This window comes from Teleopsis dalmanni, chromosome 2 (genome assembly GCF_002237135.1).
Source record: "Teleopsis dalmanni isolate 2A chromosome 2, ASM223713v2, whole genome shotgun sequence".
Taxonomy (NCBI): domain Eukaryota; kingdom Metazoa; phylum Arthropoda; class Insecta; order Diptera; family Diopsidae; genus Teleopsis; species Teleopsis dalmanni.
The window spans coordinates 37,838,286-37,864,300 of NC_051847.1; the positions used below are offsets into that span (position 1 = coordinate 37,838,286).

The 26,015-nt window shown below is 29.3% G+C and overlaps 4 protein-coding genes across 5 annotated transcripts; 1 reads left to right on the top strand and 3 right to left on the bottom strand.

Annotated features, from left to right (window-relative positions):
- Nucleotides 1-1,271: 1,271 nt before the first annotated feature.
- On the bottom strand, nucleotides 1,272-11,101 carry LOC119674329. Its single transcript, XM_038085464.1, has 12 exons — nucleotides 10,924-11,101; nucleotides 7,702-7,853; nucleotides 6,767-7,483; nucleotides 6,519-6,693; nucleotides 6,287-6,453; nucleotides 5,485-5,568; nucleotides 4,568-5,341; nucleotides 2,773-3,257; nucleotides 2,098-2,708; nucleotides 1,641-2,035; nucleotides 1,413-1,579; nucleotides 1,272-1,323 (listed from the first exon to the last, which is right to left on the bottom strand). Exons 1-12 carry the CDS (start codon nucleotides 11,084-11,086, stop codon nucleotides 1,272-1,274), a joined length of 3,942 nt encoding a protein of 1,313 aa, XP_037941392.1. The 5' UTR covers nucleotides 11,087-11,101.
- Nucleotides 4,810-9,855, top strand: LOC119680249 (RWD domain-containing protein 2A). 2 transcript variants are annotated; one of them, XM_038092968.1, is made up of 3 exons: nucleotides 4,810-4,898; nucleotides 4,955-4,997; nucleotides 8,888-9,855. In XM_038092968.1, the coding sequence occupies exon 3, from the start codon at nucleotides 8,893-8,895 to the stop codon at nucleotides 9,784-9,786; it is 894 nt and encodes a 297-aa protein (XP_037948896.1). In that variant the 5' UTR covers nucleotides 4,810-4,898; nucleotides 4,955-4,997; nucleotides 8,888-8,892; the 3' UTR covers nucleotides 9,787-9,855. The 2 variants fall into 2 exon arrangements, with proteins under 2 accessions (XP_037948896.1, XP_037948897.1); XM_038092969.1 differs by lacking the exon at nucleotides 4,955-4,997 and having other exon boundaries at nucleotides 4,811-4,898.
- A 904-nt stretch (nucleotides 11,102-12,005) lies between the features above and the next one.
- LOC119674330 (neuropeptide FF receptor 2) lies at nucleotides 12,006-13,918 on the bottom strand. The gene is made up of 5 exons (XM_038085465.1): nucleotides 13,835-13,918; nucleotides 13,249-13,734; nucleotides 13,045-13,188; nucleotides 12,310-12,663; nucleotides 12,006-12,236 (listed from the first exon to the last, which is right to left on the bottom strand). Exons 1-5 carry the CDS (start codon nucleotides 13,850-13,852, stop codon nucleotides 12,006-12,008), a joined length of 1,233 nt encoding a protein of 410 aa, XP_037941393.1. The 5' UTR covers nucleotides 13,853-13,918.
- Nucleotides 13,919-17,946: 4,028 nt separating this feature from the next.
- On the bottom strand, nucleotides 17,947-19,497 carry LOC119682598 (alpha-tocopherol transfer protein-like). The gene is made up of 3 exons (XM_038096077.1): nucleotides 19,077-19,497; nucleotides 18,431-18,803; nucleotides 17,947-18,328 (listed from the first exon to the last, which is right to left on the bottom strand). Exons 1-3 carry the CDS (start codon nucleotides 19,409-19,411, stop codon nucleotides 18,071-18,073), a joined length of 966 nt encoding a protein of 321 aa, XP_037952005.1. The 5' UTR covers nucleotides 19,412-19,497; the 3' UTR covers nucleotides 17,947-18,070.
- Nucleotides 19,498-26,015: the final 6,518 nt, after the last annotated feature.

The window sequence follows — 26,015 nt, forward strand, 5'->3', positions numbered from 1 at the left end:
CAGCGCGCGAATTTTAAATGAGAATTTCCGAAAACTTTTCAGTCTTAATGTACGTAACATATTCACTTTTTACAATCAGAAGATTTAGAAATGTTCATTTCAAGCAGAAAAACTGGTCTTATTGGTAGAATTCTTATAGAATGATAAAAAAACTTGTCATTGCTTGTATTCATTATAGCTAACAAAAGTTCTTTTAATTTATAACTGCATCAACTCAACAAAGTGAGTTGACCAAATCCATAAGTTTTTCACAGAAACTATTGTTTTCTTTAAATTTTTGTTGCAAATAAATTAGATATTAAACTAATAGTATTATGCTGAAGGTGGGTGGATAACAGCGAGAGAGTGTTTGTGTTAGGAACGTAACTGAATTAAACTTTGATAAAAAAGGAGGCTATATATTATTAGTTGGTGCAAGTGGTGACGTTGATTGTGATTTCAATTAGCTCTTTCATACGAGGTCGATAGTACATCTTCTTAATCAACCGTCTAATTCGTTGTTTGTGTAGGCAGTTAAACAGTACATGTGGTTTAAGAATCTTTATCGGTCGTCACTGTTCGAGAAGGGTGGTCAGTTAAGCTTCTCTTCTGATGACCAGGACAAGCACAGAGGAAATAGGAAAGAGTTACATTTACTTCTGACTGGTTGCAGCTGTGATAATAAATGTTATAAGAAATTCCCATTTTGGAGACTTACTCACCAATAATAATAACTAATGACTGCTTTAGTCTAGAGACATTGTTTTTATTCCTGTTTATTAGAGATAATGTAACTTAATTTTAGAATCATATAGGGACATGAAAACCGGTTCTGCAAAAGCCTTTCGCATGATAGGTTATTTCCTTGTCTATTCATCAGCTTTTCTTTTTACCTTAATATTCTGATTACAGCCTTTTTCGTTTGCCCCAATATTCTGATGTACCGGATCTACGATAAGAAGATCAACCACAGAAGTATTGGTTAGACTCTTTGTTCTGTTTTGTTCAGACCATTCGATAATATAAAAAATTGTTTTAATATATATAGCCAACTATTAATATTCTATTTGACTTTATAAATGCGAACACTTTCGTTAGAAAAATTCAGAATGAGTTGGGGGACACGTATAGAGTTTTTGATGTTTAGTGTCTCGTAATAGGCTATATATTCTATTAATTTTACAGATAATAAAGAATCATTTTGGGTATAGATATAGAAATTGGATTTGGGAAAGCATGTAGCGAATAAATCTACAGATCTAGATAAAGTTAAATTGGAGTGACAGCCTGCATCAAAGCTCGCTAAGACACCAATGACCTGTAGTGATACCACGAATTTGTAGACTTATAGAATCAAAAAATATATTAACTTATTTTAAAAAAATTTACTATTTATGCTCTATCATAGCAGATTATTATGCAGTTACACTTACCTTTCAGTGTCAGTAATTAATCCATATACTTGTAGTTCATCAGCTTCCAAAACATCCTCAAAAATGACATCATTATTAAAGATGAATTTTGTCGTAATTTCTTGCGGTTTACTTAAACTAAAATAGTTGTCTTTCAGCCAGTTCAGATTAATATTATTTAAAGTACCCTTTAAAAAAAATATTTATTTCATAATTATATATTTTTATATGTATATATTGTAAATAAACCTTAAAGTCCAATAAACCCTCAAAGACGGCATGTTCAATAACTACGCGTTGCTTTAATTCGACATCATCATTGAGCTGCCAAACTGTATCTAAGAGCTCTCCGATATCGTGACCATTTAGTGTTTGATAGTATGGTGCATATGTGAATGTAGCGTTTTCCACATGTAAAGTTTCATAAGTTTCATCATCAAGAAAACGTTCTAGTGCAGGTATATCTATATCATTTATTATAGTGGTGTTATAGATTTTTCCCTTAACTAAAAGATTCTTCTCTATAACAATAGGCTCACGTAGTATTTGTGGACTTTGCGAATGACGAAAGAGTATATCATCTGGTACACGTAAGCCATTCATGGTCTGTGTGTATAATGCACCAGCTATTTGTACTGGTTCAACTAAATGTGTTGAAGGAAAAAGAGATATAAGCGTGCGTTCTAAATATTGAAATAGAACTTACGAAATACGACATCATTTATATGCTCAGTTCGATTAATCCAATAAGTGTTTTTTATGAAATCATCAATATTATAACCATTTAATTTCCCAGACAGAAGTACACCTTTCATAGCAGTTACTCCAGCAAATGTTTGTGGTGCTGTAAAAGTTTGATCACCATATTTCTGCAACCAACAGCGGCCGAAGTCGGCGGCGGATATGTCATTTAACTTGCCATAGAAACTTAAATTCCTGACTTTCATGTTATGATTGAATCTATAATTACCGACGTATTTAATGTTTCCATAAAGTTGCGCCAATTTGCGTTCGATTTCGCTTACTGGCATGCCGTTAATGGAAGTGTTGAGCTTTAGATTTTTGACATATATGGTACCAGGGAATTTTTGTTTATTTTGTAAAATGTCGGCAATTGGTAATTGCTTTGCTTTTTGCTGAAATAGGCGAGATAAGGATTCGTTAAAAATATTTCCATTTCCGTCCAAATTTTCTGTTTTCACAATTTTTGCATGTAAATATTTAGCAGTTAATTCGCCATTGATGTGTTGATCGCCGGATTTAGTTAGAAATGTTGCTAAGTCCTTGTCACCGAGAGTAATTTTATCAGCAATAATACTTTAATGAAAATAATTGAAGATAACACATTTGAAATAGTTATTAATAGTTCCTAATTGCTTACCCTTGTGCTATTACTTTGCTAAAATGCATGGGAACCTTGATAGTCTGGTTGGTATCCTTTAGTAGCAGTTCGTGTTCTAATTTCTGTACATTTATACCATTAAGATATTTTAAATCGGTAAAACCTCGAATGTCTAAAGAATTATTAAACATTTTTTCTCCAGTTACCAACTGCACTTCATCTGTATTTATTTTTACTAAATCCTGTAGATCTTGGCCATTAACAAAGCTTACAATGGAATTATTTGCGATAATGGGTTGTTCAAATTTTATATTCACATTCTCCAAATTATCCACACGTATACCATTTTTCATTATTTTTTTAGTTGAGTGTTTAGTTGTATTTCCAAAAATAATATCAGTCACATTTAATAGTTTAGAAATGTTTACATCCCCGATTATTGTATAATTACCCGTTAGTGTTAATTCTTCATCTATGGTTTTAGTTGGTGATATTGATTCGAAATATGGGCCCTCCATTTTTCCCTATATAAAAGTAATTATTAATAAACAATATAAAACAATTTACGTATATTGGTAAATAAAATCGGAAAATCCATAACAAACCCTAGGAACTAATATTCAAACCAAAATTATTACACGAGTGCAGTGCAACAAAATAAACTATAAAATCTTAAGATATTTCATAACTCTGCATGGATTATACGCTTTTTAGTAGTTAAGAAATGAAGATACCTATATATAAAAGTCTAAGAGCCATGTTATGCAGACAGTCATGGTCACGTCAAACATAAAAATGGATTTTTTATTGTAAATTAAAAGATTGGGGATATGAAAAAGAGAGGAAAATTCAATTAAAATGTTGTCACGGTAACGAGACGTTATGTGACGCGTCATGTTGATCCAAACACTGTTGCACATTAATAAATGTCAAAATTGCCTCTATTAGGATTAAACATATGTTATTGTAACCCGCCGGGATCTGCTTGTGTGATTACTTTGGGGGATATTGAACGGTATTCGTAGTCTGGATCGACGAGTGGTTCCGAGACGTAAACCCGGTCGTTCTTGGCACCAGTAAATATTTATCTTTTTGCGTCGATATGTAAGTAACTAACTTTTAAATTTAAGCACCCACATAAAACATACCAATATAGAGGTAAAGGTAGGAAATTGACAATCGTGATATGACTCTTCGTAAAACATGTCTTTTGATCATGACCAAAAAGAGCCAAAAATTTCAGTCCCTATTCATAATTTTATTGTATGTTTCTCTTTTAAGTAGCCCTGCTCAAATTATTCATAGATATTTTGTCTGTATATTGGTGAACAGAATCGAGAGTATGAAAAAACACTGTAACCAAAGCAAAAATTTATTCGAAACGATTCAGTCTTCGTTTACTCGGGGAGGTATAATACCTTTGGAGATTGTTTCTGATTACATTTGCTCTTATTCCTTCTTTAGTATGTAATAGGAGATAATTTTGCATTAAACGACCTATTCCCCACGTTAATCAATATCAACTTAAATAAAACGTTGTACATATTATCTGTTTAAAATACAAGCATTAGCGTCACAGGTGTACCACATTTTTGGAAGTTCTGGTCTAAAATTACATGTGATTTTATACAACAGTAACTTAAAAGAACTGCAATTAGTCAGTACGAATTCGGTCCCAATTAATACGTTCATGGACCTGGTCATATTCTAAGAAGCGGAACTTGTTTGGGATGTTTTACATTTTGTGAGTAGCAGAAAACGGAGATATAGTAGATATAGTACCGGATGCTCGTATAATAAGTACATATATTTATCTATATAGAATTATACTTACTGATATTATAATAGATTCCAAAACTTTGATATCTTTAAATGTTTTTAGCCCTTCCACAATTTGTGTTTCATTAGATTTTTTCAATAGCACATCGAATTTATTTTTATATACATGTATATTGTTTAGACGTTCATTAATTATCACATTTTTTGCAGATATCGGTGCAGCAAATTCTATATCCTGATTAATCACATAATTGCCTTCTTTAATTGATACCAATTTTCTCAAATTGTGGTCATTAACGTGATTGTTTATAACCTCAACATTTTTAGTCACCAGTGTGCCTATTGTAGCGGGTCCTTTTATGATCTGTGCGCCAGTACGTTTTAAGGTATTGTTTACTATATCTTCCCAAGAATATTCATTCAAATTTCCGCTTATTTGCAGTTCATCCACATTTATTTCATCGAACTCATCATCGTTTAAATTAGTAAGTTTGTCTGTATTCATAGTAAGCTTATCATCATCATAATTTGGGGTCTTAATTTTACCAGTCACATATGTCTCGTTAGCAGTTATAGATTCAAATATTGGATTCGCTACCTCTATGCCATTAATGTTTTTGGATGTAATCTTATTTCGTACTATAAGGGTTTTCACATATACATTATCAAGATTAACTATTTCTTCAGATTTTTCCGGATTTTCTGTGTGTACTTCACGTTTTCGTTGTTGTTTGGGTTCTAATTGAGATGCTAGTGTATTTAATGCTTGATTTGCATAACTGAGTGCTTTCAAATAATTTTTATTTATACCCAATGGAGGATAAGAAAGCTTGAAAATAATTAAAATAATACTTATATTGAGAAATTTTTAATATTAGGTCAAATTATTTTAATGAATTATATTACTAAAGCAGTAAGGAAATTGTTGTTGAATTTTACATTTTTTTAATTTTTAAAATAAATGTTACATACCGTTTTAGTCTCCACGGTGTTTATATTGGCCTGTTTTATATCGTCTACATTCATTTTCAATTGACCTATTATCTTCAGTTTTTCCTACAAATGATATTGATAATCTTTATTTATTAATCCTTTATATATTTTCCTTTTTTTTTTTTAAATACATTATATTGGACCATAAATAGAATATATATATCATAGAATTTTCTTCATGGAGTTTATAAATGATTGTACGTTCTCCATATATCTTAGTTATTTTCTAAAAAAAATTTGTAATTTTTAATTGTTTACGTTTTCTCTTTTGGTAAGAGCCTTAAGTATTGATCAGAATATTTGAAGCTTCATTTTGATTCTTGCTTAAAAATCATATGGGGAATTCGTGCTATACTTATTAGTATAGAAGAATACGAAAAAATGAAAAATAGAGCATATCGGTTGCTCGAGAAAATTTCGAAAATTTAAAGTTTTTGATCCAAATATTCCAATTCCAATCCGATTAAATTTAAGTAGCTCGAACATTGTTGAACTTGATCGAAAAGCTTAATAGAAAGCATTAATAGAACTATCAATAGTGCGGTGTTATATGTAATAATAATAAGATGTGTACCTCAGTAAGAGAAGGAACAATAACCAAAACAGTTCAGATATTCTATTTATGAGAAATAAATATGTTATGTAGAGAAAGAAGAAGATATTAGATGAGAGAAGTTAGAAAGATATTAGTTTAGACTCAGACATATATCAGCCTTATATCATGAATTATTTAAACATACTTTAAATAATTGGTAATATTAAATTTTATAGCTAAACTTACTTCTGCATCTTGTTTTAGTTTTTCAACATCGATACTTTGCAAACGTTCGAAAGTATTTTTTGCCCAATCAATAATTTCCTGCCTTAAAGTGTTCGCATGTTCCTCTTGCTTAAAAATGGGTTTGAATATATTTGTTTCATTGGCAGCCATAAGCTCATTTGCTATAACTAAATTAATTAAAATCAAAATTATTAACTCTTTTGAAGTTTTTGACACTATAATAATATATTACCCAAATAACTATCTCCATTCTCTATAAAGACACGCATCTGTGAAACGCCTTTGCCTAAAGCACCTTCTGTATATTGTGTATCTGATTCTTCAAACTTCCAATCGTTAAAATTGAATATTTTGGTGTCTTGATTACTAGAAGCTACCAACAACAAGAATTTTTCCTCATCAGAGTTCTAAAGATATATAGAATATATATTCATCGGATTAATTTCAAAACATTTAAAAATCAAATTATTTGCATTCTACCTGCATTGGTAAAAATTTTTCCACTGCATAAAATAATAACTGCTGATATGGTATAAATTGTCCTTTATCTAAAACATAGAATACGGAATTTGCTTCAAAATCTTTCTCACCGCCCTCAGTTTGTGTAGCACCTATGGAATTACCAAAAACCAAAAAATGCTGATTTTTCACCTCGTTTATAGGCACACTAAAGTATTTGACATCGATAGCACCATTTGTTTTTATTTTTTGAAATAGTTCGAATTTTCGTTTTTCGCGTGAAAATTTATAAATTTCGGAATATGTTTTTGTTTTGCCATGTTGGTTGGCGTAATTAGCTACAGCGACATAACTCTCATAATCAATTGAAAATGGTTCAAGATGACGTGCATTACTGCATGGTATGCGGCCCATTTTATTAAATGTAGTTCCAGACCATTTATAATATGGACAATTCTGATTAGGTGCCGTATTGGAATTTTCAAATGATTGTAGTAAAAATAGTTCATTTCCAGTTGCACGTAAATAGATATTGACTAGATTGGGTGTAGCAAAATATTGAACAGCACGCATACGATTGCCACTAATTTGATATATTGGTGATGCGTCCCTAGCATATTCAACTGATTTCGTTATGTTGAATGCCAGTGCTACATATGCTTTATCATCAAAAGTTTTGCAATCCATTGCTATAGCCAGCGGTGTTGGCAAATCCACTATTTTTGTATAGCTGCCATTCTATAAGATTGGAACATTATATTTGGAATTAAACTTTTTGTTACCGGTGCAGTTCGCCCGTTCTTGTGGAAGTCTGTTTGATTTGCTTCCTTAAGAACGATGGAAATTCTACAGAATTCATTAGTATTACTTTGTCGTAAATGACGACTAAAAGTAGATCCAGTTCTAATATCACAATCTTTTTACTTTGTTAGTTACTACTTTTGGATGGTACTTACGTTCATACGAAAAACGACAAAATTTCGTACACCTTTGGCAATTTGTAGGGCAGCTGCATACTTAGTATCTTCTATTTTCATAATACATATGTCTAAAGGGAACATTACTGGTACAGATTCTACTTTTTCAAAGCCATTAAAAGAAAAAGCAGCTAATGAGAATAAAAATTTATTGATTAATATTAAATAAGTATTTTTGAAGTATTATTAAAAACTTTTAATTCGTTATTATCTAAATACATACATACAGGTATACATGTACACATATAACTTCGAATTGTTCGAATAATTTCAAGTTGTTCGAATAACTATGAGTTGTTCGAATAAATTTGATTTGTTTGAATAACTTCGAGTTATTCGAATAACTTTGATTTGTTCGAATAACTTCGATATGTTCGAATAACTTCGAGTGGCTCGAATAATATATTAAGTATCAAAATATAGTTTACATAAAACTATATATTTAGTTTAAAAAAAATAGTGAGGTAAAGAAAGATGAGTTAGATTAATCATTTATTTAGAATATTAATAGAATATATTAGTTAGAATATCGATATTGATCAGATAATGAAAATAAAAAATGTCATTATCAAGAAAATGTTCAAATTATTTGGTTTTTTCTCATCGGCTTACTGCTTGTTTCTAGTGTTTATAATCAGTCTGTTGAGTAATTGTTATGGAAAACTTCTCTAGATTTGATTACATTTGGAAAGATATTTTGATTCAATTATTGATATAGGAAGTTAAAATTAATTTTAATAATATAACTTAAAGATCATCAAAACATCATTATTTTGTATTTAAAAAAAATTGAATTCATTTCATACTGTGGGTCTTTTATATTTTCATTTTTTATACGCCTTATATGCTATTCATATATATGATATAATATTCAGGCTGTTAACTTAAATACAGTGAAAACTCTCTTGAGTGGGCATTCATTGTAAGTCAACTTTTATCCATTCAGGAAGGTAAAAATTTGCTTTTAGAAAAATCACCCGTAAAAGAGGAGTGTCCCTTCAACAGAGATGTCCGTTAGGAGAGTTTTTACTGTATATATTTATATATATAATTATGTATATATATATATATATTATATATATATATATCTATATATATATATATGTATGTATATAGATATTTTATATTTATTTGAAAATTCGACTATTTGAAAATTCTGTTCCAGACAATATGGCTAACATTACAGAACAAGAAATTTTTATAGAATGTATAACAAAACAACTTGAAGAAGTGGATCTTTTATCATCGATTTACTGTTCTCCAGGAGAAATGAAAATATTAGATCCCAGTGTTATTAGCGATTTTAATGACTTTCTAAAAAATCCGAGAGAATCAATAATGGCACTAAGATCGAATTTAGATTACATAATCAATGTTGCTGTTGTTTTAGATAATAATAAGGAAGAGAAAGTAGAAATACGCATAGAACTTCCGCATCTCTATCCAAAGTTAGAAAATGCAATAGTTATAGTACATTCAACATTACTAAGCAAAACAAAAGAAAAATATTTAAAAGTAAAAGTGGAGAAATTCATCGATCAGCAAGAAAAAAATGATACTTATATATATCAAGTAATTACTTGGATACAGGAAGAAATGAGCAGTTTAATAAAAGAAGATCCAAGGGATCTAACAATTGATGATTCTACAAAAATTGAAGAACAAGTTGTAGATTTTGAGCGTTTATGGATATATTCACATCATATCAAGTCTAAGACTAAACGTCAAGAAATAGTGAAACAAGCACGAATTTACAACTTAAGTGGTTTCAGCCGGCCTGGTAAACCCGGGATTATATGTGTAGAGGGCTTATGTGAAAATACACAAGAATTTTGGCGTATAATTAAGTCCATGCGTTGGCAAAAGATAAATATATGTAAAGAGGAACGATCTCGTAAAGCTATAAATAAAATAGATGAAATGCGTCGATTTGATGGTTTTAAAGAACAATTATTTTGCGATGATACAGAAAACGAAGATGCTGTAATGAATATGGGCTTATTTGTAAAGTTTCTGGAAATGCATAATTCAGGTTATATGAAAAAAGAACTATTTGGTATTTAAAGCAAAACATTTTGATGTATTTTATTTAATTTATTGTTTGTGCAACGTAAATTTAAAAACAAAAGCAATACCCTGTAAATATACTTTTATTGATACTTTTTTTAAATAAATTGAAAATTTGTTTATGAATTATATCTTATATATCTTATTAATTTTCATCCAACAAAACACATATGGTGAGTTTAGGAATTATCAAATTTGGCAATGTGTTGTGATTTTTATAAAAGTGTTTATAAAATTTTCAAAGAATTAAAAATTTATTTTTGAATAATTTTTATTTTAAAGATTTTATAATAAACTACCTTCTGCTCAAAAAGTACTCGGATTTTGTAAATAAAACACACAAATTTAAATTTTAATCCAAATTTATTTTATCTTCTTTAAAATATGCTCCTTCTGAAGCAATACACATATGCCAACGCTTAACCCAATCTTCCATACACTTTTCGTAGGCCCGTGAAGGTATGGCTTTTAGTTCCTTCAGCGAATTCTCTTTTACCGATTCAATCGACTCAAAACGTAAAAATCGCTAAATGCACTTGAGGTAGTTTGACAGTAACAGCTGCTGTTAACAAACCAATGGACAGATGGCGCTCAAATTTATATGTCAAGAAAGGGTGTACCAACATAACAAAAAACATGGTCTATTACTTAAGTAGTAGTTAACAAACAACAAAATCTCAATACTTTTTGAGCAGAAGTTATTTAACTTTTACGTGAAAAAAAAGTCCATGACCTCTGACTCTGATTTATTTAAATTTAGTTCGGTTTCAAAAAGTTGATTCGATGATTAATAATTATAAAAAAATTTGATTGTTTTTTGTATATTTCAAATCTATAATTAATAGTGAGAGGCTATATATCTATAGGTATATATCTCGTGCATTAAAATCCATTTGAAAACAATTAATGAGTTTCAAGAAGGCATACCTTTTATATAAAAATTTGTCAGGTGTAGCGTTTATAACTGAGCATCCCAATAATTGATTGAATACTAATATATGTATTTGATTTTAAATAAATATTATAATTTCAGTTTTTTATATTTTTGTAAAATAAATATAAAAGGTAGAATTTATGTTTTTTATTTATTATTAAATAATTTTGTTTTTTTATTCATAAAAGTCCAAACGGTACCTTTATCAAAAAATTGTTGTAAATCTCTCTTCATCATCGGCTTATTGAATGATTCCACTTTAGCATTGTAATTGTATTTAAATTTAACATTTAAATTTAATGCACATTTTGAGGAAATTATGAAAATTAATATAAATATTAATTGTTTTGTGTTTTTTAACATTTTAACTTTGAAATGTTTTCTAAGAACAGAGTATATCTCATAAAAAAACGCATTCAAATTCACAAACAAAATACGAGTAAGTTGAAGGTTAAAAATGAAATGATTTTTACATGATTTTTTTTTTTTGTATATATAACGGATCCCCATATAGCTTTTTCTCGCTGCATGATAGAAACTAGCTAAGCTTTTAATCTATTTAAAGGGAATAACGATAAATTTCGGATTCAAGAAATTTAGTTTACAAAGCTTTCTTCTATAGTGAATATCCAGAAAAACCCAAACAAAGGTATTATCTGACATTCTTCTTTATCTGACGTAAAGAAGAAATACAATAAAAAAATTTAGCTCTTTGAAAAAAAGTAATTAACGCAATTTATGCAGGTAATTTTTATGCATATCTTCTTTACAACCAAAAAAATTAATAACTACTTAAAATTCTAATTCTAATAATAAGAAACTTAGCAGTCTTATAACCTTATATATCTTAATTATAATTTATCCCAGCGAGAAATGGCAGAGGTGACCATGCACAGCATGGACAGTTGGAATAGTATATTAATAAGAGTTGTCCCTTTTTCTCCTTTTAGAGAATGTACCATGTTGCATTATTACTAAGGGATTTTATAAGGAAAACATCAGTTGAGTAGGTATTTATAAGTTACAATTTGAATTTAAATTAATTCATGGCTCCAGTCGTTTATTTTATGGTCAGTAACATTGGTTGATATTATTCTAGAATTGCACTATTTTATGAATTATATTTTTTAAAAGCTTTTAATTCCGAAAAGTTAAGAAATTAGTATTCTATTTCGGTACATAAAGTATATATAAATAAAGCTTGTAATATATATTATAAATATTTTCAACACTTATGTATTTTTATATATATGTATGATCATTCAGATTACATGATTTTATATTATATAAAACCTTCATTAAGGTTATGATGTGTGTACGTCGAATTCTCCTCTAAGCATTTCGATTTATTAGCCATGATATGTGAATCCTTAAATGTTTTAGATACTCCATTTACTCTGCTCTCTTCAGTAGGCTCAAATTCTCCATTTCTCATAAAACACACACAGCAAAATATTTTCTTAAAGCAATTTTGGTCCTCATAGTAAGTAATTTGATCGATTGTTGCCCTTGACTATTGAAAGGCAAATAAAATAGATTTATTAAAACAATAACTAAATTTTATAAATATTTATTAATATACTTACCTCATGTGGATTGATGAAATGATTGGTATTTTTGGATTTTCGCCAATAACTAAATATCGGTGTTTGAGCATAGGCTCGTCTGAAATTGTCATTATTGTATCCATAAATGATAGGATTTACAGCTGCATTGAGAAACATTAAATATTGTGATATATAGAAAATTATACTATATAAGCTGTTTATTGTATTTGAATTTTTTATAACTTTATCTCTTAGTATGACAACAATTGTGAAAGGTGTTCTCAGAACTATAAAAACGATGACTACAATAAACAAGGTTTTAGCCACTGTTTTTTTGTACGAAACTGCCAAGGGATGCTCACGGTTGAGTACTCGTTTTTCATATCGACCAAGCTGAAAGTAGAATTGAATATGTCATATTTATATAATATTTATATATATAATATTTATATATATAATATTTATATATATAATATTTATATATATAATATTTATATATATAATATTTATTATATAATATTATATATATAATATTTATATATATAATATTTATATATATAATATTTATATATATAATATTTATATATATAATATTTATATATATAATATTTATATATATAATATTTTATATTTATATATAGAGTAACAACAAGACATATTTCGAGTATGCGTATGTATTTCGTTATTACCTCTTTGTAATATTTCTATATTGCAGGGGTAGCAAGCTAGTTATTCGAAATTGTAAATACCATCATTTAACATAAATTAACTTACCTTAATAAAAATAGCTGTATAGCAAATTACCATTACCATGAGAGGAAACCATACCATTACTGTTATCAGAAAGTACCAATATTTGGGTAAAATTGTTGTATTTTCTTTGCAATAGGTCTCTTTAAAATTTTTCCATTGGCGCACCTTAGAAATTATCAAATAAAATTTTTATTAAAAAAATTTTAAATTTCATTTTAAACTTACTCTATAACCACGATATATAGCCAATGGTGATGCGACTGCAATACCTACTATCCATGTTAAAAGTATAACAATTTTTACACCACGTATTGATAAACGAGTTTCTGTTGGCAAGACAATTGCTGTCAGACGATCATAACTGACGACTGATAAATTTAAGACTGCCGTGATTAGAAAAACACCTACTAAAAAACCTTCCAGCTTACAGCCCACACAACCTAGTTGATAATTTTGATAGAAATCATTTACCATAAACAGTGCAGGGCATATAAACAATGTCAAGAAGTCAGCAACTGCCATATTTGCTATAATTAGATTTGTAGGTGTGCGTAGGGATCGATTTAATATAATCAAACGTATAATTATATAATTGCCACAAATTCCAAATATAATGACGGGCACAAAAGTACCTATTTTGACTGCCATCTCCCAGTTAGGTTTACGTATCCATATACGATCTACTGGAAAGTCCCATTGGCTAAAATCAAACTTTAATAATTCAACAAGTTAATGAAAGATGTTATAATCTTATTTACTTAATTAAATACTTAATTACAATATTAAGTGTTAGATGTAAATTGTTACTTACATTATTATCGGCCGACATATTATACTGAATTTTTAATGAGATTTATATTTAAAAACTTTATATTTTACTATGACGTGACGACTAGTTTGGGTTCTACGACCTCAGTTGGTTACAATAATATTTTTATAAAAAACTAATAACTTAAAATTTTAACTGCCATGGATATTTTACTTTAATATAAAATATTTTTTTAATTTAACCTATTTCTTCCGTTAATAGCTTTCCCGACAAAAGCTAGCAAGTAAATAAATTGTAATCTGCTAACATTTTCGAACAGTTACAAAAGTTATAAGTGCTAGACAGGCACTTAATTGAAGACAGCTCCTGTCTGTCTGTCTGCATGAAAGCTGATAAGTTTTATCTATATCTGTGTTGTCAATAAGTTGTTTGGCAGTCCTTAATTGTTTTATATGCTAAAATTATTAGTAGTCATTTGAATGACTACATGCTTGACGTGTTGTTTTGTTCTAACGTGTCGATTTTAGTATAATCTAACAAATTTAAATTATAATCCATTGTTATTCATGTTGTCTGAAGATTATATATGATACTAATTTATTCAACAATAATAATATTAATTCAAAAATTGTAAAAAAACCTACAAAGCTTTTCATGTAGACAAAAAAAGGTTGTTCCAGAGTGATTTATTATTATTAGGTTTGATATTGTTTATATTAATATATAAATATATAAATGTATTGGGTATATATTATGAACATATGTATGTTCTTAAAAAAATGATATAATAGGTGTAGTAAAATAAAATCCATTATTTTTAATAAAACTTATTTAGGTCAAAAATGCACCATTTTGTTCGATAACTTGTTGCTATTGTAAATATAATTTCATTATGTCTCTCTTATAGAAGTCCTCGTCCCTATTGGCAAAAAATTGAGAGTCGATTATTAAAAGCCTTTCTTGGGGCTAAATTTTTTTCACCAGAAAAATCGTTTACCATAAACAGGAACAGATGTTACTTACTTGGTGCCAGGTCTGGACTATAAGGTGGATGCATAAGAACTTCCTAATAAAACTCCTGCGTTTTCGACGAGTCAATGTCGATGTGTATGACCTGATGGAAAAAAATTCCTCTCCTATTGCTTAAATCTGACCGTTTCTGGGCGATGACTCCCTTCAAATGACAAAATTAATCACAGTACAGTTCCGAGTTAAGAGTTTTGCGGTATGTGAGCATTTCATAGTAGATGATTTTCTGTCAATCCTACCAAACACACAGCAAACCCTTTCAGGACGTCAATCCCGGCTTCTTCAGCCTTTCATCGCGATTCGACCACGACCGTTTTCGGTCACCCTTACATCGAGCTTCTTTTCGTATCCAGCCTTATTCAAAGGGTTCCAAGCGTGCAATAGCTTTTTGTGCAAACTTTAGCTCTTGGGCAGCAGGTTTCGACAAATGGCCTTACACTGCGTGGTTCATCTTCGACATCGAAATTACGGGAACAGAATTGACGTAACTAAAATTACGCATTATTCGCTGTTACAGTTGATACCGTCAGGACCATAAACACTATTCTCATTTTCAGCCGGCTGTCTTGTGTGTTCGTCTTTATTAAAGAAAAACTCATTCTCTAATTATATAGGATCTTTGACTGGCTCTTATTAATCTGGTTCCAAGTTCTTATCAATAGATGTCTAAGAAACATTTTAAGTAATGAAGAGGTATTAGGACTGATTAGCTAAAAAATATAAACGATTAGATACAAACACGTAAATCTAATGTACTACATACACATTATGATGATATGTAAATTGATTTTTAAATATGTAAGCTTTAAAGAACGATATTAAGAAAAACAATGCTATTCACTAGTAAAGAAGTGTACTCAGTGGAACTGAACAATCATTTAACAAACATACATTGATGGGCTAAAAATAACTTAAAATTTCATTTTGATCCGTTAGCTTATGGATTGCTTATATATGTAACTTTTTCAGGGAAATTTTGCAAACTATTGACCTTATTTTTATCAAAACTGAGAAAAAAAATTGAAGTATAGAAGAATATTTCTTGGTAAATTAAAACTTCATCGACTAGAAATTTGATCGCAATACAAACTTAAACCTCTCCGGATAATTATATTAAAAATCAGATTTTTATTAGGCATTATGGTTAGGTGCGTTTTAGAAAAATCACACCATCGCTGATTTGGACCGTGTATTGATAATCAGGACTCATTTCAAACTAGAACCAATTTTTTTTGTGTAGTATAAATCATGTTTTTTAGTTAAATCATGATTCCTGCATCCAGTACTAAAAAAGTTACAATCTTGCCATATACCGTAGTGTATCCTCGTCCGGGTATGGACACTGTTACGACTATCCTGAATAAATTTCTAATGGGATCTTTATGTTTTTGTGTAATAGAGTTTCCGAGCTCTTTCTTTTTTCCTACAGGCGTTAAATAGTATTTAGATTTAAAATAAGTTTTTAAGTGATCATTGAAAACATGAAATGAAAATTATAAATGTAATTTAATATTATTTATAGTATGAAATTAATAAAAGAATTTAATTAAATTTATTACTATAATTGTAATGTTCAGTAAATAAAATTAAATAATTTTTCTTATTTATTTTTATTTGTAAGAATTTAAGAGATTATTCTTAGAGTATAACAAACTTAAGATTTCATATGGTAACTATGTGTGTCTTCTTTTATTACTTTTTATTTTTATTAATTTTTAAAAGAGATATTATATTAAGAGATATTAACCTTTATTAATATAGATTAATATAAGAAAATTAAGCTGCATTAAAGCACTTTATTTTTTTATTAAGATTTTATTTATAAAAACATATAAACTATCGTTTGGGGAATTTTTTTTTTTTGAAATTGATATGCTAATATTGTAAAATTTTTAATTATAACAAACAGTAATCTATTTTAAATATTATATTGAATTTGACTTAATGAATAACATACTAAATAAAATTGTTTTTTAATCGAACTGTTACTATCTTTTTATTTTTTGAGCTGTTGTTCTTAATATCACAAATATAAACACATTTTTGCATTTAATATTTTATTACAATTCTTTGATCTTTATGTCTCATCTCTTTCTTCGCAGCCAGAAAGTATAGCCATCTGAATAGATTTATTGTGCAATTTTTTAGTAGGAAATATTTATCTGAAATTTAAACGTCTTCATTACTTCAGTGCTGCATTTTGCTAACACCAATAAAAATATTGCCAGAATTTACAATCTCAAGTATTAAGTTCGACAATAGTGTACCAATAGTACATCGATAGAAGAAGATCCGAGTAAATTAATTTTGTTCTTGCCGTTCTGCACTGCTAATGTATTACTCTGTAACCTAGGCCGTTACGCAAAATCGTGAATACCACTATATGTTCTTAAATATGTTCTTCTTTATTTCGGACCACAATTAATACTCTATTTTTTAGAGAAAAATTATTTTGTTCTTGCTGTTCTGCACTGCTAATGTATTAATTGGTTACTCATGTCATTACTCGAAATCGTGAATACCACTATTATGTTTTTAAAGTTCCTTATTTTGGACCACAATTAATATTAAACTGTTAAGAAAAAAGTTATTTTGTTCTAGCCGTTTTGCACTGCTAATTATTTGGTTACCTAGGTCATTACTCAAAATCGTGAATACTACTATTAACATATGTTTTAAAACTTCCTTATTTTGAACCACAATCAATACTAAAGTCTTTAGAAAAAAGTTTTCATCGTTGTCTGGCTTATTTTATATTATAAGCCCATAATCGTATAATGCCAATCAGACATACAACAAATATGTTATTGTCAATTTAGATTTGAAGTAAAATTCTATAATTTTTTCTAAGTGCTGTATGAATTTCTTTATATTAATTACGATTTATAATAGTAATAATAACAATTTTATAATTTTATTTAAGAGAGAAAGCAATCATTCTCAAACAATTTTAAACTTCTTAAAAAAAACATCAAAGAATTTTATTTATACTTTTTCGTTTGGCTTACAAACTGAATAAAAAATTAATCTATAAATTTTTGGTATTTTAGATAGGCACGATTCCAATTAATCAGTAAGCACATCAGTATGAAAACTAAAATTAAATATAAATTGTGAGTATATGTTTTATGTGCTGGAAAAATTTTTTGTGCTTCATTATCCTTTTTAAAAATATTACTACTTTTAAAATTAATTAATTTAGTCCTACTTAAGTGCATATACACAAATCTAATTATAACTATTTTTTCACTAATCTACATTGAGCTGCCGAAACGATCCTTGTAATCCCAACATCTCGGATTTCATAATATCACTGCTACATTTTTTCACTCCTTTCACGATACCAAAATTATCTTCCTCTTTTATAAATTCTTGCATCTCGAGTAATCTTTGCCAAGTCTTCTCTTGCAAGCTCTGCATATCACACTCACCTCCATACTCTTTTGGTAATATGTGTTTCGGAACGTGTTCATATAAATTTTCGTAATTACGACCATGCACGTAAAACTGCACATGAAAGAAAAAAAAAAAGAAAAACAAAATGATATTAAATATATTAATGCAATTTGTTTTAATATTTTTTTTTTTTAATGAACTGCATTGGCATACCCGTTCTCTCAGCTTCGCACTAATCACTGACTTTACCATGTTGAAGCAAGTTTCAAAAATCGTTGGCACCTTTAAAAAATGAAAGCCTCTCATGCGTGATGGTGAACATTTGTTAGCTAGAATTACCAAATCTCTTGCAAAACTTGGTTGAAAACTTAATACGACATCTTTCTTTAGATCACCCAAGTCCATTATAAGCACATAACCAGACACAATTGCATTGTCATCTTCATAGAGTAAGAAATCCGTATACATTGAACCAACTCTGAACACATCCATAATACTGTGTATCTGCATGTCAAATTGGTTGGCACGTATCATAACAACGCGTGGACCATCTGGTGCTATGGGCTCTGCTAAATGCACCAGACAACTATGGAGCGAACGTGTAGTAGAAAATATAAGAAAAAAAAATATAACTAGTAATTAATTTTAAGTTAAATTATTAAACACTTTAGCTAATTGAGCTCTACCGTCTTCTCCGGAATATTTGTTAGTAAATTTAGCTGGCATGCTTTGTTTAATTGAATAATGCATATAGAAATAATGCATTTTAATATTTTTTATATTATTTTTTAACGATTGTTTTTTGTACACTTTTAGTTTTGCACAATCACTCACTCAGTCATCACTAAAAAACACTTACCCGCTTTTTACGATAGCCTGAGTTTTTTCTTCTTTTATGAAATTATACCGACCAGTAAATAAGTCTGGCATTAGTGAACGATATGTGTAAAAATTTTCCAATTTATTTTTTGCTTTTTCCAGGCTAAATTTCGAAGCCCGCAAGAATGCGATAAGAAATTGATCGCATGTACGTGACTTCAAGTGTGGCTGCTGTTCCACCCATTCACGTAACGCATTGAGAAAGTAAGGCGTATCGGCTGGATTTTCATTCAATTCCAGTGCTGCCTTCTTGGCTAAGGCGCTCGGTAAATCGCGTAAGTTCGACATTTGCGCGATCGATTCAACAATCAACATTTATTCCGCGAACACACAACTAAGACTAAAACCGTACTTGAGTTTCAACACCGCTTATATGCGTTTTCCAGCTTACCCACGTTCTTATGTAAGTTGCAATCAGTCACATTTGAATCCATACAAACGTGTATAAGTGTTTTTCGCGGACTAGATTTTCCGAAATTCTGCTTCTTCTTATTTTTCAAACTTGTTTCGATATTACTATTTTATGATTTTCACAAAAATTCAACACAGCCCCCTTTAGCTGTTATTTGTTTTTATTTTTTTTTATTTTTTTTTCATTTTTTTTATTTTTTTTCATTTAATTTTATTTATAAAAACTGCTTTTTTTATGTTGAGGTCTTGATTTGATATAAAAATTTTTATCTCACAGTTTTCCTAGTTTTTTCACTTGCGAAGAAAAAACATATTGATATTGTGTTTATTATAATTTTATTGAAGTAGATTTGTGCGCTTGGGTTGGCAAAGCCTCGTACCTCTGCAAACAAATCAAATCAAAATTGAAAGTTAGTTGTGTTAGCTTGGAGTTCGCATGAAGCGATGAAAAATAAAAAAAAAAAAAAATTATAAAATTAATGTGAAATATGTGGCATAAAAATGCAATAAGTCAGACTATTATAGGTGTCAAATGTAATTATTGCTAACAAATTGGTTATAAGCATAGCAGAAGGAAGATCAGATCTAAGATCTTCTGTTTCTACAAAGTGAAGATTAATTTTGAAGATCGTGTATAAATATTATTTATTTGATAATTTTAATAAATTTAACAGCATGTATTACTTTACATTTACTCCTAACATACATAACTGCAACTACTGCAGCTGAATGAACGTATATACTCGTAGTATCTCCAACAACTACGAGTAGTTGGAGAAAGTGTGCAGGTGGCGAAAAGATACGCTTTTTAAAAACCAACATTTAAATTACAGTAATCCCCCCTATAATGCGGTAGCCTGATAATGCAATTTCAATCGTGCATACCCCCATATAACGCAGGGATTTGTAAAGTTCATAATTAGCTTCGCCTTCCTTTGCACGTGTGTAGACGGGATATACGGGAATACCTCTATAATGCGTTTTACTACCGTGTTATAGGGGGAGTTACTGTATTTAAGCATACATGTTTCATAATAGACAAATATAGAAACTAGATTAATTAAATTTGAATAAATTTTGGCCAATGATACTAACACAAATATAATCAAAACAAACCTTATATAGAAAGATTGCTTCATCAGAGAAGAGACCTGTGTTTGCTGATGCAGTAAATATCATAAATAGTAGAAATTTGTTAGTGAGATGAGTACAAACGTTAGCTCATAAACGATCAGATATACACAACTGATTTCGGTCATTGTTTGAGAGATTTTTGTGAGATGTGAAATAATTACTATACATAATTACTAAACAAGTGAAGAGTGGAAGAAGAAGTGTATTTCAGCTCTTGAATGTGCTCTAACAAATACGAATATAATTTCTTGTACAAATCAGATTGTTTTTCTACTTGTTTACTTCTTATAAAAAACAAATAATTTCATTTGAAAATGTATATAATTTGAACATATAAATTTTAAGTTTCCTAAAACAATTAAATGCGTTTAGACTTAAGAGGTTTATAACCTAGGTAAATGATGACAATGATTTGTATGCATGGTATGAGAAGAGCATCTTACGACTCTTTACTTACGATGATTGCTTCACCAATATTTGACATCAGTTTTTTGACAGCTAAACTAGTTTTGTTCTACGGTTTATGTATTCTACTAATGCACGAAAGTAAGATTGTTACTCTAATCCTAAGTGCGATGGAAAATAACACATCAATTGGATAGTTTATAACTTTGTTGGCATAAATAAAGCTGGAAATTGATTTGTAAGTAATATACCCGCATTTGTTTTGATTTCATTTTATGTATTATATTGTAGAGACTCCCAAAGTAAGCACTTTTACTTATATATCATCTAACATGTCACTTAGAGTGTTTCCGATGTACCATTAGGTTAGGTTAAGTTACGTTGGAGTGGCGGAGTTGTATAGCAAGAAAGCCTGCTTGAGCTCAAATAATGGTCCGTTATGGACCATTATTGATTCGTACATAGACTAAAATATTAGTAAACGGCGAAATCCGAAATTTGCAGCGACTTTCCGTATTAGATAAAGGTAAACCAACCTGTCAGTTCTATGAACCGGTGTAAGTCCCAATTATTGCAGGATGATAGCTCAGTCAGATTGGTAAGGATCTTCTACTAGCTAAAGATGGGCACTGACATATGAGATAAAACACAGTTTATTCCGCGTCCTCAGAGGCACAGCTGCGGCAAAGGTCATTATAATGAAGACCTAATCTCATAGCATGCCTCCGTATTATGCAGTGACCCGTCAGCACTAATACCGTAGTGCTGAACAGAATCACCTTTAGTTGAAGTAGCTGACTGGTACCTTTTTTGTCCAAATTAGACCAAATCGACTAAGAATAAGAATAGCTGGATTCATCAGCTTAGTGTTGCTTGACCATGTTTAGATATTTTTGTTGAATTGCCAGTCGTACGCTGTTGTAAGTGAAACGGCAATATCTAAGAATTGAATGTCAAAGAGAAGAGCCTCTGCCTTGGCAAGTTAATCCGCCAAAGATATTCTTATGACCAGAAACCCAAACCCTTAACCCTTAACGCACCTAGATGTAGATGTGCAATTACGTGGATTAAATATTATGCATATTGTTTTATGATTGGTTATGCAATATTTATGATTGGTTTTGTTGGTGTGACAATTGGTATGAATATAAGATCAGAATATATTAAACCACTGAATCATAACATTCCATTCCAAAATAACTCTTGCTAGAGTTTTTGTGTTTCTTGTTTAGCTCTAAACCTTTCTTTGAACAATAAGTAGAACAATAAGTTTTATAAGTAATAATATTGATAATTTCTGTATTGAAGATATTGTTTCGTCTCCGAATCACTCTAGGCATTGTATCAAGAGTATGTGCTGAAGTTGCATTTATTTTATGAACTTTACCACTTAGTGGCATTCCAAATGTTTTCCAATATTTGAGGAGTAAAATATATATTTAGATATGAAACCGTTCACTGTTCTCCGTTTCTGATCGATGCTTATTTTGTTATTAAGTTCTTCATTTCTGTTCTTATGGTGTGATTCTCTGTTCTATATTCGAGTAGTAAAATATTTATTTAGTTATGTAGCCGTTCACTGTTCTTTGTTTCTTAAATACATTATGTGTATAACACTGACTCCATAGATTTGCTACAAAAATTACTCAATATTAACTTTTACTAAAGATCTATTGCTAAAGTGAATTGTCTTAACTATAGTAACGTCGTGACTCAGTGCAATTTAAATAATAATAAAAAAATTAAAAACATTTTAGTTGTAGATATTTTAATAATATAGGTTTCTGGCATCATCTATTTGAATTCAAATAAAATTGTTGAATATATTTGTGTGATTTTCGAATATGTAAGTATGAGAAGCTTCAACTATTACAAATTTCTGTTAAGAGTCTCCGCCTGACTTGATCCTTTGACTCAGAAATATTTTTTAAAAGTTTGCATAGATGGATAAACATTCGAGTACGTACTCATGCACTTTGCCATCATTGCATTTTATGAAGTATTTCGCTTTTAGCCATCAAATGACTGACGAAAAACATGAGTGATTGCGCTGAGTGCGGAGGCATGTCCACATCAAATCACACGTTGAAATCGCTCTTACTACATTCAATAGGGCATAATTAGAGGTGAAGCAATTGGCGTGCGGTTTTTACGATTGTTTCTCAGAATTGCAGCTTTATGAAAACTTTAATAATAGTACGTAGCGAGCGTCTCGCATGATATTTGATCAATTTTCTTCATGTTGCATTGGACTTATTAAAGCCGTGAATATTGCAATAAGCAGTTTCTCTTTTTGAATTTCGTATCACTGCACCCAAAAGTAATAATTTGTTTTCCAAATCATTTTCGCAATACACAACAATTTTAATTTACAAAAATTTTAATTTAATTTTTATTTTATAATTAATGCTTCTAAGCTACTAGTTGCACTAATCTTTACATTTGTTTTAATGTAGTATTTTATGATAATTATCTTCAATTGTGATCTTTGAGCTTTTTTATACGATATTTCAATTAAATGGTTTCATAAGTTTACCAATGATATCATTACTTGGTAGCTATAGTTTTTCGTTAAAAAAGTCAGTAGTTAGCTCATTTTAAAAGAAGATTACAAAGAAACGTAATTTGTAACGTATTTAACGTAATTATCTAGTTTATCCGCAATTTTATTATATTGTATCTCCTGCTGCTCTGGCACGCAATTCAAAGATATTGTGCTTTGGAACGTCTCAGACTCTAACAATTATAAAGGCATAACGATGTTACGCATTCTAAGCAAAGTCTTCGCTACAATCTTGGTGGCTGCGGAGAAAGGTGTGCGAAAATCAGTTTTAAGATTTTCTGGCGTTAGAAAAACGGATCGTGCATGGACCTTATTAATACAATACGAATTATAGTTGAGTTATGTTGTAAATACAAAACGTCGTCTACTTAATTTTCATCGATTTTATAAAAAAGCATTCAATAGTCTTGTTAGAAGATATCTGTGGAAATTAGTTCGAATAGCGATCTACCTACTAAACTATTCAATATCATAAAGCCTATGTATGTTGGGTTTAAATGTCGCGTAAATCATGTTGAGCTTCTATCACATACCTCTAAAGTGAATAGTGTTGTCCGTTGGGAGTGGGTACTTTCTTCACTTTTCTTTATTTTAGTAATAGATGAAGCTGTAAGAAATGCGATGCATGGTAGATATAGTACTTAGTAGTTTCCTTTCGATCAACTAGAATACCTGAACTACGCTGATGATGAGCTGATTGTGTTTGAGTTGAATATGCGAAGTTTGTAGACAACAAGTCTTTATTAAGAAGTGTTTGCGTTGCATTCATAAAATTTAGAGAATCTCCAATCAGAAACTGTGAATACAGACTAATCAAACTCAAAGAATATGTGTAACCAGAAAGCGTAAGTAGTCGTGGTTTGGCCATCATAAGACCTAAAAACAAGATAGCTAAACAAGCATTGGGGTGGAATCCATAGGGCAGTTGCCACCAGGCACAGTTGAATTAAAAAACATAAAATTTATTGGGACTGAAACTTACGCGAGTCGCAATAATTTATATGTGCCGGTAAACATTATTATAGTATTGATAAAAATAATCATAATATATAAAGATATTTTCTTAAGAGGACTCAAAATACAACTGAACATTACGATTATGATCTTTGACTATAAAAGATTATAAAGGAGCAATGAACTTCTTTGCTGGCAAATAATAAATTTTCACTTTCAAGTTTTAATTCGGGGTAAAGTTAAATGTGGGTAGTAATTATTTTTAAGTTTGTTTTTTTTTTATATCTGTTTTCGTATTATTTTTTAAATTAAAAATTATTCAGCTATCAGACAAACTACAATAAAACGCTTTTATTTAGAAATTTGAAGCAGATATTTCGTTCTTTATTTTAGAACATCTTCAGTGCTTGATTTTTAATAAAAAGCTTAACTTAAGGTTTATGAATTTAAAATTAAAACAATATATACGAAAAATTAACATAGGTATATATAAAAAATGCACTATTGTACTCAAAAAAAATAAAATGAACAATAATTATTTTTATTTTTAACATCACATATGTTAAGTGATCATTATTAAAACTTAACTTAAAACTTAAAACTTAAACTTAAAGTTTTAAGTTTTATTATTGTCTGATCACTTAACATATGTGATGTTAAAAATAAAAATAATTATTGTTCATTTTATTTTTTTTGAGTTCAATAGTGTCATTTTTAATTCATAAACCTTAAGTTAAGCTTTTTATTAAAAATCAAGCACTGAAGATGTTCTAAAATAAAGAACGAAATATCTGCTTCAAATTTCTAAATAAAAGCGTTTTATTGTGGTTTGTCTGATAGCTGAATAATTTTTAATTTAAAAAGTAATTATTTTTAGCGAACACAGTACCGCAGTGTAACTAATCCAAACCCCGTTACTATTGATTCTAAAGACAGGCGGAGTTTAAACACGCCATGATAGCTGCGAGGTCAGTTAAGTCTTGGCTTACCGAGTTGGCGCTATTAAATACCAAATTTTGATATTTATTAACATCGTGGAGTATGTGGAAATTAGTTTTGCTATTAATGTTAATATTATGTTAATATAAAAAATTAAGTATTAAAGAAAAACTAGTTAAAAAACTAAATTTAACAAATTGCATTATACTCACAATTGACATGATTGCGTGCAATATTTTTTCATATATTTGCTTAATAATAATATATATTATATAATATGTATATAATATATATAATAAAGATCCCCATGCGTAGCGTTAAGAAGGTAGTAAGTAATTAAAAATATAATTAATTATTAATTATTATTTTTATAATTAATATTATTGTTATTAATACCCTGATCTTATATATTTTATAAAAATTAGTTTGTCAGTTTCAAATTTGCTTGATCCAATCGTCCATACATTTTTCTTGGGCTAATTGAGGTATTATCTTCAATTATTTTTACGAATT